The 14016-nt window shown below is 50.3% G+C and overlaps 1 protein-coding gene across 2 annotated transcripts in view; it reads left to right on the top strand.

The window, feature by feature from the left end:
• Positions 1–14016, top strand: part of SLC28A1 (solute carrier family 28 member 1) — a 49938-nt gene that overhangs the window by 21524 nt on the left and 14398 nt on the right. For both annotated transcript variants that reach the window (XM_021098294.2, NM_214112.1), the window contains 3 exon segments: positions 6444–6524; positions 8076–8156; positions 10455–10580. In XM_021098294.2, coding sequence (XP_020953953.1) covers positions 6444–6524; positions 8076–8156; positions 10455–10580 — 288 coding nt within the window.

Below are 14016 nucleotides of genomic sequence, written 5' to 3'. Positions count from 1 at the left end.
AAGAGTGGGCTCTTTTTAGCCTGGCTTGAAGTATCTGCCATCCTTGAACAGGTAGCCAGGGAGGATACATGACTTTGGGAGGCCAAACCTGGAGCCTCTGGGCTGAGAGTGCAAGAGGGGTGCTTTCCCAAAGGGAATTAAAAGTTTGTTCCCCACAAAAAAGACCAAAAAAAAAAAAAAAAAAAAAAAAAGCCAGAAAAGGAGTTCCCATCGTAGCTGAATGGAAATGAATCTGACTAGTATCCATGAGGATGGATATAGGTTCGTTCCCTGGCCTTGCTCAGTGGGTTAAGGATCCTGCGTTGCTTTGAGCTGTGGTGTAGGTCACAGACGTGGCTTGGATCTGATGTTGCTGTGGCTGTGGTGTAGGCCCGCAGCTGTTGCTCCAATTTGACCCCTAGCCTTGGAAGCTCCCTATGCTTGGGGTGAAGCCCTAAAAAAAAAGAGAGAAAAAAATTAAACAGCTTTTTCCCAAAAGAAGTAATGGAAGGGACACCGGGCAGTCCAAGCAGCTGTGTCCACCAGAGACCCCACCCGCCTTGTCTCCCATTCCAGCACTGAAAGTATCACCCAGCTTGCTGCTATGTCCATCCCCTCGTCAGTGTTAGCTATGTGTCTTTCCTCCCTTTTTCCAAGAATGTGCACACACCTGCTACTTACCTCTCTCCCTGGATCACTCTTTGGGCCCATGGACTCGTAGACCATTGGGCTGGGAGGAAGCTCATTGATCTTTGGGCCTCCCCTTTGTATTATAGGTGGTCAAACCACCCCCCAGAGAGGGGAAGTGACTTAGGCACAATTTTGCAGTGAGTTAAGTCAGAACTGGGGATAGAACCGAGTTGTTGTACTGGCAGTCATGTGATGTTTTCTTCCTCATACTTGTAGAAGTCAGTGACATCATGTGTCCCTTCCAAATACTGAAAGTATCCCTAATAACAGTAGTGGTAAATTTGAAATCTATTAATGGTTGCTAAAGACTTTGAGACTGGGAGTTCCCATTGAGGTGCAGCAGAAACAAATCTGACTAGTATCCATAAGGATGTGGGTTCAACCCCTGGGCTCACTCAGTGGGTTAAGGATTCAGTGTTGCCATGAACTGTGGCGCGGGTGGCTCAGATCCTGTGTTGCTGTGGCTGTGGTGTAGGCCAGCAGCTGCAGCTCCAATTCAACCCCTAGCCTTAGAACTCCCATATGGCACAGATACTCCCCTAAAAAGCAAAAAAAAAAGACTTTTAGATTGGATGTTCAGTCAAGAGAGAAGCAGTAAGGGAGGTGGGTTTATCATTAACCAGGCTCAGCATTTCCTAGCCAAACACTAACTGTTCCCTGGCCCCTGGAGGCTCTGTTCTCCAGTTAGTGTATTAGCGAGTGGCCTCCTTAGCAAAGGCAGGTGGGAATGAGGGTGGATTTCAGACCAATGCTCCATGGCCACAGAGTTCCCATTCTCAACAAGGTTCACTAATCACAAAACTTCCTTCACACCCTGCCCTCCCCCCACATGCGTGCATGAGCACGAACACACACACACACACACACACACACACACACACACACACACACACGTCAAGCTTGGGGCTTGTCCTCAAGCTGAGAGTGGCTTTGTTAATGCTGAATCGAACGGAAGACTCAGGAGTTTTCTTTCTGTTCTTTCCATGAATCATGTGGACCAAGTCCAAGGCCTTGGCCCATGTCTGCCTGGGGAAGTCTCTGAGCTAGCTTAGATTTTCACAATCCAAGCTGCTTCCTGCTGGGCCACGGTCCAGCTCATCGCTTCTCCAGGAAGCTGAGTCTGCCTGGGACTCCTTCAGCCTTCCATCTCCCCTGGCACAGCCAACGTGGCAGCCACCTCCTGGCTGCATCATCTTGATTAGTCATTCTGCCTTGGCTCCATCTCCCTTCTAGTAACTTTCCACCCCCACGATCACCTCCCTCCAGGCTCCCACATCCTTCCTGGTTCTGGCTGAGCCTGGAGCACACACTCACTCGTTCCTTCCCTATCATCACTCCAACCTCTAGAACATGCACCCACTCCCTAACTCTGCAGTGCTGCTTAAATATTCTCTCTGAGGAACCCCTAGGGAGAGAGAAAATGTTTTCACCTCCCAAGGGTTTCGGGGTGTCTGCCTGGTGCATACTCTGCAATCCCCAATGGTTATCAGTGCCAAATTTGGCCAAAAATAATAAAAAAGATCAGATAAGGACGAAAATGTGCCACTGGATCTAATAATTAAGGTGTAACTGTAGTGAGCAGGATTTTCAGAGGAAGAAATGGAAAGTAAATGGAAATGGGGTGGCTGCTGAAACGAGGGAGATGGGACGATGGAACTGGAGCGATCTTAGGAGAATGTGGCATCTGCAGAGGCCTCAGAAGGAGACTTACACAGAGACAGGCATGAGGGGCAGAGCGGTGAGGCCATTCTGGGGGAAAGGACAGCATGAGCAGGAAGTCAGGAGGCATGTCGGAGTTCCCATCATGCTCAGTGGAAACAAATCTGACTAGCATCCATGAGGATGCAGATTTGATCCCTGGCCTTGCTCAGTGGGTCGGGGATCCTGCACTGCTGTGGCTGTGGTGTAGGCCAGCAGCTACAGCTCTGATTCAACCCCTAGCCTGGGACCCTCCATATGCTTCAAGTGGAGCTCTAGAAAGACCAAAAAAAAAAAAAAAAAAAAAAAAGAGGCATGTCCCCCTAATTTATCTGACCTTAGCGTAAGTTCCTTCTTCCCTCCTGTGCTCTTGGTGGCAGGCTGGATATTGCAGCCATCCCCTCTGAGGAATTTTCCAGCTCTGGGATTTTGTGGTTCATTGTGGCTGGGGGCTAGTGACAGGGCTCTGTGTACAGGGTCTAGGCCTTGAGGGCTGGGGGTTTGGGGACTGCCAAGCAGTCTCAGGAAGTCATCAGAAGCTCTGGCTTAGCTCCCTCCAGGGAGAGGAGGCAGCAGGGCCAGGTCCTTGGTGGGTTTAGTTTTGCCTTCGGAGCCTGTTTCCTGGGAAGATGGAGTTGGCTCAGAGGGTCTGGTCTAGACTCTAGAGCAGTGATTCTTAGAGGACAGTGTCCAAACCAGCAATATCTAGAAAGGCCAAACTCTCAGGCCCACCCCAGACCTACTGAATCTGAAACTCTCTGGGTTGGGGCTCAGAAATATGCATTTCTAATAAATCCTCAGGTGAAGCTGCTGGCCCAGGGTCCACACTTTGAGAACCACTGGCCTAGAGGCATTCTAATTTCCTTCTCCCTTGAGTGAGGGTGAGCACTAGTACTAGTAGACCAGCCTGCTCTAAATTTCCATGGAGCAGTGGTGGGCACGCCCTTGGGGCTGCTGTGCCCCGGGCTAAGATGCTCCCCTGCAGGGCTGCCTCTCCTAAAGACAAAGAAATGAGGCTCCAGGACTGGCTCCAGAACAAACCTCCTCAGGGTCATGGCAGGGCCTCAGCAATCTGATTCGTGGCCAGGAGGTACTCTGTCCGTCTGGGCAGGTAACCAGTATCTCACAGCCTCGGTGTGCCCTTTGGTGCAGTGAATTGACATTAGCCTCCGTTGCTTTGAGGATCCATGAATCACCACATATTGGGTACCTGGCTCATAGCAGGACCGCACAGTACACGAGGAGCAGGACTTCATGGCACTTTCTACCCCTCCCCAAAGGCAGGCTCTCCAGCTGCCTGCCCTGTCTTCTGCCATCTCACATACCAAGGTCCCAAGGGGATTTCCTGGGTTGAGGCAGGAGAGCGTATTGGCCTCAGGGACCTTACCTAGTATTAAATGTCCCACCTTAGAAATCACCCCTCTTCTCTTTCACTCATCCTCCTCTCTCCCTGGACAGTCAGAGCTTCCCTTCCATCAGACACCCCCATCTCACAGAGAGGAAATGTCCCTTGGTTGCTGCCAGGAGAAAGGCTCAATTCTGCGGTCAGATCCCCCGCTCAACTTCCTGGCCTCGGCCATCTCAGCAACCCTGCCAGGCTGCTGAGCCATCGCCTGCCTGATAAATTGGACAGGCAGTCTAGACAGTACGTGATCTTCTCTGCGTGTTACTGCAAGGGAGAGCAGAAAGCCGTCACCACTCCTCGTGCTGGGGGTGTGTCCAGCACCAGGAAGCCCGGGCCGGAGGCAGGGAGGAGTCAGGGGCAGGAAAAGGGTTTCTCCACCCAGTGCCTGTGTTCCCTGTCAGGTGACATTTCCATGCAGTGAAGCTGGTGACAGAGATGCCAAGTGGAGCAGGTCCAGATAAAACCTGCAGCCCTCATCTGGAAAGGGAAGGGGGAAGGCAGGGCTTGTTTCTCTCCCCAGGGGTGCTGCCTGGGCCACCGTCTCTGCTCATCACAGACCACTCCATAGTCCAATTCCTTTTGAACTGGAGCTTGAACTTGATTGCTCAAGACTCTCCCTTCTGAGAAAACAATAGCAGGTCTTCCTCCCCCTGGCCCCCTCCAGCCCCTCTTCCTTCCTGCACAGCTAGGCCTCTTGAAAGATCTGCCTAGCCTGCCATCTCTCCCTCTTCTGCTTGGTTCACTGACCCCTGGCCACTGCTCTCATCCTGGTCACCAGGGACCCCAAATCGCTAGGTGCCCAAGGGCCATCTCAGTCCTTACCTTTCCAGAGTTCGCTGACATCCTGGCACAGCTGACTGACCATCCCTTCTAGAAAAGCTGCCCTCAATTTCTGTCTCACACCTCTCCTGGGTGTCCCCCAACCTCTCTCTTTCTTCTCCATCTCCTCCATGCGCCCCCACTTCCTCTCGCCCCCTGCAGGGTTCCTGACCCGAGGGCCCTGTCCTCAGTCACTATTCTTCTCACTCAGGGCAATTTGCTCAGTGAATCACATCCCGCCCACAGCCTCAACCTACATGTCAGTGCTGACGAGGCCCGAACTGAGGCCTGGCCCCGACCTCTCCTCTGAGCCACTCCACATCCCACATGGGTGTTCCACAGCACTGCAAACCCAGCAAGTCCCAAACCGAGCTGCTGAGCTTCCTCCAAACTCTCTTCTGGCCATGCTGTCTTCCCTTGAGAAGCATCCACCTTGTATAGAAAATGATAGGAGAAGATGAGAAATTGGAAATGGAGAAAGAAGGAAGCAAAAGTCCCACAGTCCTAGCACACGGAAGCAACGAACTGACTATGTGGGTGTAGGCTTCCCAGCCTTTTTTTTTCTATGCTTTTAACATTATAGTTTCCCCATTTAACATTTTAGCTTTAAGAATGCTCTGATGTTCTTACCAGCTCTGCATCACTTGTTGTTTTAAAGCTGCTTGGAGAGTTCCTGCCGTGGCTCAGCGGTTAACGAACCTGACTAGTATTCATGAGGAAGCGAGTTCGATCCCTGTCCTCGCTCAGTGGGTTAAGGATCTGGCATTGCCATGAGCTGTGGTGTAGGATGCAGACATAGCTTGGATCCTGTGTGGCTGCGGCTGTGGTGTAGGCTGGCAGCTACAGCTCGGATTCAACCCTGAGCCTGGGAACCTCCATATGCCGCGGGTACGGCCCTAAAAAAAAATAAATTAAAAAAATAAAGCTGCTTGGAACAGGTAGCACATTCCAGCAGTACGAAAGGGGTTATGGTGAAAAGCAAGACTCTCTCCCACCCCTGACCCCAAAGGCACCCAGTTCCCTCCCCATGGCAGCCATCTTTCCTGGTCCTTTGCATATCCTTTTAATGATACCCGCACTCACACACGTAGGGCATGCAATGCTGCCCCCGCCTTTCTTACTCATAAAGCAGCACATCATCCGCCCTGTTCTACACCTTCCCTTTTTTTCATGTAACAACCTACCTTGAAAATCATCCCCAAACTGCTCATAGGGAGCTTCCTCCTTCCTGTTTCCTGACTTTGCATGCACCGCTGTATGGCCACACTGCAGGTTCTCAAACTAGTCCTCTGCTGAGGGACGCTGAAATTGTTGCCAGTCCCTGCGATTTTAAGTCAGACCACAGTGGGGAATCACTGGGGGAGAGTCAGGACGCTGGAAAGAAGGGACTGGATGTGAGGAAGTTTTTTTGTTTGTTTGTTTTGTCTTTTTGTCTTTATAGGTCCCAGACTTGTCTTGGATTTGATGTTGCTGTGGCTATGGTGTAGGCCAGCAGCTACAGCTCCAATTTGACCCCTAGCCCGGGAACCTCCATATGCCATGGGTGCAGCCCCTGAAAAGACAAAACAAAAACAAAAAACAACAGTGGTAGACTCAGGTCCTGCTTCTCTACCATAGCCCACAGGATGGCTGGGTGGCTAGTTAATGCTTAGAAGGGAACAGAGAGGCCAGGTGCCTCCACAGGGGTCCCACATGTGATTTCATGCACTGAATTCAGTGCTTACTCCCTCACCCTGTCAGACCTCTTTGCCGCAAGCCCTTGATAAAGCAGGCTGCCTGGGGTCTCCAAGGCCCTGGGTGGTACCCTGACACCTATTACCTCTAACCCGAGGTCTGTGCTCTTCCCTGGCAGGTTTTGCCCATCATTGTTTTCTTCAGCTGCGCCATGTCAGTTCTCTACTATGTGGGTCTCATGCAGTGGGTGATCCTGAAGGTGAGTTTCCACATCCTAGCCTGGACCTTCCCAGAGGCATGGGCTCCCAGGGCTCACACTCTCCCAGAATGCCTTGCTCCCAAGCCCAAACCCTCCCCATGTCCCTGCTCTGAGAGCCTGGACCTTCCCAGAATCCCCAGCTCCTAGGGTCGACACCCTCTCAGAGTCCACTGCTAGCCAAACATCCCTTTGCAGAATCTTTTGTCATGTTGCTAAGGAGAAATGGCACCAAAATCCAATGTGGTCTTTGGGGGAGGTCAAGTTTACAGCATTGAGGCTGCACTGAGGAGAAGTGTCAGGGGAAAAAATAATTTATGCCAAAAAGATCTTGAGAGCAGTGGGCCACATTGGCCAGACTTGGCTGATATAAATATCACATCCTGAACTCATCTTTATAAAATCTGCTGCTCAAAACCAGGATGCGGGAGACAACATCGGACAGAATTTGGACCTGATGAGAGATTGAGAGGTTTTAGCTAACTGAGCTCAGAGTAAACCAGTACCATCAGGTAGCTGCCGGGAATGCAGCCTTGGTTATGTTAAGAGTGCACGACGCAAGCAGGAGGGAGGCAATTATCCTCAAATCTGGAGAATGTGTTCCACCAAGGGGCTGTGACAAACTGGGAGAGTGAAAGGGCCTGAGACCATACCTTCCAAAGTATGGCTGGAGGAAGTAGGGATGAAGGGCCAGAAAAGAGGAGGTCAGGGCGAAGGAGGTTAGAGGTAGGACTCTAAACAGTTACAGAAGAGGGAGTTCCCATAATAGCTCAGAGGTTGATGCACCTGACTAGTATCCATGAGGACTTGGGTTTGATCCCTGGCCTCACTCAATGGGTTAGGGATCCAGAAATGCTATGAGCTGTGGTGTAGGTCTGACACAGCTCGGATCCCATGTTGCTGTGGCCATGACATGGGCTGGCAGCTACAGCTCTGATTCGACCCCTAGCCTGGGAACCTCCATATGCCACAGGTACAGCCCTAAAAAGACCAAACAAACAAACAAACAAAAAACATTTACAGAAGAAAAGATTAGGGGGAAGTCAGCCTGCGAGGTACCTGAAGTGGAGAGAAATTCCAGGGAAACAAATTTCACGTTGATCGAAAGGGAACTTTTAAATACCGTGTTTCCCAAATCCTTTTCACAAAACTCTAGCTTCATAGCAGCTTAATAAATGCTACTAGGAAAAGAGATCTTATGGTCAAAGAATTTTGTGAAGCTAGGCTAGACACCAGGCTAAACAAATTTAGACATGTTTCGTGCAGGACTTCTCAGAGCCTTTACTAAACCAGCAAGACTTGGTCATCTCCAAGGTATGCATGTATAGCAATTCCCAAGTATATTTGACTAGGAAATCTCTTTTTCATAGAAGCCCTCCTCCGTGGAGGTGTGGAAGGAGAAGATGAATGGACCTTTTGGGGAAATGTAGATGAGGGGGTCCTACCTGGGTTGGGAGTTGGAAAGAAAGCATTTAAGGTACTTCCACCCATGACTCTCTCTACCCCTGGAGCTTGCTGATGCCAGTCCACAAAGAGCACGCTGCTTCCTTCTAGATCTCCTGGCTGATGCAGGCCACCATGGGTACCACGGCCACGGAGACCCTGAGTGTGGCTGGAAACATCTTTGTGAGTCAGGTGGGTACTGCAGCCTCCTGGTTTCAAGGAGGGTGGGTGCCCTGAGGCCCCAGAGTTCTGATTCATCAGCAGAAGAGCCAATCAAAGGCCAAAGAGTCACCAAAGGCTGCTACTTTGGAGTGTATTTGGGGATATGCTCATTGCCTGGGTAGCATCTGCCTGGCACCTCCTACCACCCCAGGCAAAGGCTATTTTCATCAGCTTAGGGACTCACAAGCCTCCAGATGGAATCCAATGTTCTCCTTTTATATATGTGGAAATTGAGCTCGAGGTAGGAATGTCTTGCCAAAATCCTTCAATATTGGCCAGGACTTGGAATCCACGTCTCCTTCTTCCTGGCCAGTGTTCCTTCCATGCCATCAGCTTGTCTTTTTTCCCCTCCTTTTTTCTGCAAATGTATTTTCCAAAGTAAATGTGACTCTGAAGGCATTATCAGTCCTGAATCTCTTTCAGAAGGCCCAACCCTGCTAAGGATGAGACTCTAGTGACCATTTCAGAATCCTGGCCCATCTGCCCAACTTTTGAGTCGCCAAAAGACATACTCGCCGAAATATGCTGTATATCATTGGGCAATTTAAGAAACTTTGGGGAGCATTTACGTCTTTTTTGCTATGATGCAGTGTGTTGATTTCAAAAGTTTTTTTAAAAGCCAATTAAGACAGAAGTACTCTCAGATAAATTGTCCAAAAATCCCTTAGATGTTCAAAAGGAAGCAGACGAGAAAAAGATATTTCAGTATCAGCATTTATTTTGTATGAAATACTGCAAATGTGATCAGTGGTTCTTGCTGAAAAAATACAAATCTTAGGTGATCATGACATTAGGTGATATGAGGTTGCTCCAAAGGTGAATTAACTTTGAGAGGATGGGGAGCCTTCAGAACTTAGTGGTATTGGAGTTCCTGTCATGGCTCAGTGGTAATGGACCCAACTAGTAACCACGAGGATGCAGGTTTGATCCCTGGCCTCCCTCAGTGGGTCGGGGACCTGGCGTTGCCGTGAGCTGTGTGTGGTATAGGTTGCAAATGCAGCTTGGATCCCTCGTTGCTGTGGCATAGGCTTACAGCTGTAGCTCTGATTCAACCCCTAGCCTGGGAACTTCCATATGCCGAGGGTGCAACCCTAAAAAGACTATATATATATATTAATAGTATCATTTCAAGCTCAGTGTTGGCAGGCCTGGGCCCTCTCTTCTTCTCCGTCCGCAATCTGTCCCCAGGGGATTGTGCCAGCCCCTCGGTTTAATGCTTCCTCTCCCCTAAACTCCAATCTGTTACATCCAACTGCCCCCTTGACCCTCCCCTGGGGTCACCACGGAGGAATCTCAGATTTACTAGGCTAAGTCCAACAAGCAGAAACCTCTCTCAATACACCTGCGTATCTCCAAGCCTTTCCCTTCTCAGTAAGTGGCAGTGCATTCCACGAGGTTCCCATGAGGTTGTTCAGATGAAAGTTGGTCCTCTGCTTCCCTTGCTCCCAGCTGCCTCCAGTCCACCAGCAAGTCCTGCAGCTCCGCCCCGCTTCCCATCCCAACCTGCCCTGCTGCCCTTTTCTCCTTCGCTACAAGCCACCCTTGCCTCTCACCTGGACACTGAATTGCCGCCTCTCTGTTGCTCCTCTTGCCCCTACTATCCATCCTTCAGAAATTCCAGTTAGATCATGCCACTCTCTAGAGATCCCTCCCCACCCTAACTTGCCCCCTGCCCTCCATCTCCTCACCCCTACCCCATAGAACAGTCTGGAACATAGTAGTGCTATAATTATTTATTGAATGAATAAATGCATGGCTCAAGGCTTCCCCAGGTGCCCTGAAATTAACACACCATCTTAAGCCCCTGCTCCTTTCTGGCAGCCCCCATGGCTTCATTAAAAGTTCAGGCCTGGAGTTATACCTGTTTCTGGCCCTTTGCGTGAACAGAGGTAATTCTTTGAACCTCTCTGATCTTCTGCTCTCCTGAAAAATGGGGATGACCACCTGTTTCTCAGAAGGTTTTAAGTAATGAGTGTGAAGCGCTTAGGGGGGGTGTCTGGAAGTGGGAGGCACTTGACCCAGGGGAGCATCTTCAGGCGCAAAGAAAGGGTGGGGGATCCTTCCATAGAGCTGGGCCAATACTGATGGTCACAGAGCTCAGCCAAGTGCAGACCCCGCTCCTCACTACCCACCTCCACTGTGTCTCTTTCTCTGGGGTCCTTAGGACTCACTGTGACCTGCCTGCCCACTTTGGGGAGCCAGGGGACACTCCAAGTGCCTGTGCCAGCCTGGTGAGCTCTGCTTGTCTGACGTCTTTCCCATTTGCAGACCGAGGCTCCTCTGCTGATCCGGCCCTACTTGGCAGACATGACACTCTCTGAAATCCACGTTGTCATGACCGGAGGCTACGCCACCATTGCCGGCAGCCTGCTAGGCGCCTACATCTCCTTTGGGGTATGTAGAGCCCTCTTTCTGCTTGCTGGAAAGACCTGAACTACCCCCCCACCCCCCTACCCCCTGCCCTTGAGGGATCCCCACAGAGCTCCTGGACAGAGCAACCTGAGGTTTTTTTCTCATGGGCAGTGTCCTGAACCAGGGCCGCTGTGACGGTGAGAGGAGAGGCTTCACCTGAGTAAGGCGGGTTGGGCGGGCTGGACCATCCGGGCTTCTCACACAGCCAGTAGGAGCAAAGGTTTCCAGTGTTCTGCTTACTGAGCACCTACTACGTACCAGACAAAGCACTAGGTGCTTTCGTATCTTCATTTCACAGATGAGGAAATTGAGACTCAGAGTTAAGTGAGATGCCAACGCCAGGATTTGAGCCCAGATCTGTCCGACTCCAAAACTAACACAGACCCACACCTTCGCTGCCCCGGGGATCTGTCCTACTCTTTCTGCACCCTCACCTCCTTGCCTCTTGTGCCCCCTCTGAGCACACGTCCTTCCTCTGCTCCCATATTACTCCTTGTGCAGCTTTTGGAGCACCATTCATTTCCAGGTCAAATTCCAGTGGTATGAATGGGCTTAACCAATCACATCACTGCTGCCTGGCAAAGAGGAAGGAATCTTCGACATGACCCCTACAAAGTGCCTGCTAATAACGCTTTGCATTTGTGTAAAGCACCGTACTTGTTTGTGCTTTCACATGCACGTCTTTAAAGATCCTATTTTTTTCTCTATTAACTATCAAAGAAGTTCTTGCTTCTTGCAGAAGTGAATAAAGTTTTTAAAAAAATCTTCTTCACTCCCACTTCCCATGGAGAACTAGATGACAAGAGCAGTTCTCAAAGGGTGTGTGTGCTCAGGCCAGCAGCGCCAGCTTTACCTGGGAACTTGTTAGAAACACTAATTCCTAGAGTTCCTGTTGTGGTAACGATCCCGACTAGTATCCATGAGGATGTGGGTTCCATCCCTGGCCTCACTCAGTGGGTCGGGGATCCGGTGTTGCTGTGAGCTATGGTGTAGGTCACAGACAAGAAAAGGCTTGGATCCGCATTGCTGTAGCTGTGGCGTAGGCCGGCAGCTCCAGGTCTGATTTGAACCCCTAGCCTGGGAACTTACATATGTTGGGGGCATGGCCCTAAAAAGCAAGAAAAAAAAAAAAAAAAAAAAAGGAATGCAATTCTAGAACTCTCTCCCTTTCCCACATTCTGCCTTGTAGCTCAGCCTCCTTTCCTTCCCTTTCTCAGGCCAGAGTCCAGCCCCTAGCCCCAGGCAGTGGGGCCTCCTCGCAGAAGAGGCCTGTGTACCCATTTCCCTCTAGCTTTACAGAAAGCACAGAGCCCGCAAGGATCAGCCCTGTGGCAGCGGGTCTCCAGCCACCGTAGCTGGCCCGGTGAAAGGCCCATAGCTGACTTTTCCCTCCTCCCGTCCCATCTCTGGATCTGTCCCCAGTCTGTTAACAGGGAAGCTCTCTTCTGCCTCCGCCTGGCTCCTGGATGCCACTGCAGCACCCTGGGCTTTTCCCCAGAGCCCTGTCTCTGTAGCCTCTCCACTCTCCTTTGACTCCCTCCTCCAGGCAGTTCCTCACTATATCTTTGGCTTTGCCCTTAGCCCCTGAATTCCCGAGAGATCCCCCTTATTTTCTCCTCCTTTTTCTTTGTTGCCCAACTTCTGACTCCCTCTGCCCTGCACCCCTCCTACTGCTAAAATCTGGCTAGCTCTAGACCTGCGCTTTCAGACACAGTAGCCAATAACCACACATGGCTATTAAGCACTTGAAGTGTAGCCAGTCTGAAATGAAATCCGCTCTGAGATTTAGTATGAAAAAATGATTAATATATCTTATTAATAGGTTTTATGTTGATTACATGGGTAGAAAGATAATATTTTAGATATATTGGGTTAAATAAAATACATGATTGACATTAACTTCATCTGTTTCTTTTTACTTTTTAAATTGGCTTCTAGACAATTTTTTTTTTTCTTTTTTGGCCACCCTGTGGCATACGGAGTTCCTGGGCTAGGGATCAGATCCAAGCCACAGTTGTGGCCTAGGTCACAGCTGTGGCAATGCTGGATCCTTAACCCATTGTGCTGGGCTGGGGATCGAACCTGCATTCCAGGGCTCCAGAGATGCTGCCAATCTCATTCATCACAGCTGGAACCCCTAGACAATTTTAAATCAATCACAAGTGTGCTTCCCATTATATTTAGATAACACTGGTCTAGATCTTCTCCTTGGTCTGAGATCCCAAGGGTCACTTGACTGAATCCTTTCACTGCGACCTGAAAAGGGACATTGTGACATGTCCTTTTTCAGCATGTTTCCCAAAAGCTTTAAAGCAGGCACTAGCTTTGTCTGTGCTGGCCCCAGATACTGGGTCTCCTTCCTTACCCCTTTGGTTCAGGACCAGTGTGAGATATGTGCTTTGAGCTGTGAACACAGGCTGGGTTGTGCCCCTCAATCAATTGTTCAAGAGTGGAGCCTCTGAGACCAGTTCTGTGAAGTCCCAAGCAGGGCCAAGTGAGAGTCCATCACATGCTTAGTTTTCACTTCTTACTGCCCACCTCACAGCAGTTTTAAGAATTAAATGCAATAATAGACAGAAAACACTTGGCATAATGTTCAAGAAGTGGTCAGGGTTAGAAATCCATCCTTTTAAAACTGGCTCGTTTTATGCTATGTAATTGTCTGGGTTTCTAGCTTTCTTGGTAAAGATATTTTTGAACATTCAAATGAGGGGCTCAGACCCTCTCTGTCTCTTTACATGGGAACCCTTTGGGTAGAGAGAGGAAGGTCTTGGGCGGGAGTGGGTCCTGGATGCTTGAGGAGTCGCTGGCTTGAGGAATCGCTGACCCAGTGCCCCAGACAGCCCTGCCCTGCAGGACTCAGCCCTTTCCAAGATGAGCAGAAATGACCACCTCGGGCATTTGAGGCTGTGGCCACAACTGGCCCACTCAAAGGGCAATGTCCAAGAGTGGGGCAACTGCAGTATGTGTTCCTGCCGAGACTCCACTGAGTTGACAAACCAGATGTAACCTCTAAGCTGAAGGAGGGGAAAGGGTCCTGGCTGGTGGAGGGAAAAGCCCAAGATTCCAGGGTCAGTGTTTATTGTGCCCACTGGAGCTTGGGAGCCAAGGAAGAAGCCAGCAAAATCCCAAAGCCCAGCCCAGAAAGCCCAGAGCGGACATCTGCCTGAGGCTGGCTATTCCCGCAAGGAGCAGGACCTGTGCCTCCAGTGCCTGCGATGGGGGCACATGGGAGGTGGGTGCCAGTGCACATCTGGGGTTTCTGTTTAGCACTGAAAGGAAACAAAGGGGTTTTAAAAGAAGAAGGGAGTTCTGTGGCACAGTGGGTTAAGGATCCAGTGTTGTCACTGCAGCTGCTTGGGTTGCTGCTGTTGTTGCTGTGGTGCAGTTTCAGTCCCTGGCCCAGGAACTTCCATTC

The sequence above is a fragment of the Sus scrofa genome, chromosome 7, assembly GCF_054392235.1.
Source record: "Sus scrofa isolate SSC_HxYL_T2T_F1_AM1 chromosome 7, Sscrofa_HxYL_maternal_Yorkshire_Landrace_v2.0, whole genome shotgun sequence".
In the NCBI taxonomy this organism is placed as follows: Eukaryota; Metazoa; Chordata; class Mammalia; order Artiodactyla; family Suidae; genus Sus; species Sus scrofa.
The sequence above is the reverse complement of the archived record's forward strand: the minus strand, read 5'-3'. Positions and strand labels throughout refer to the sequence as shown.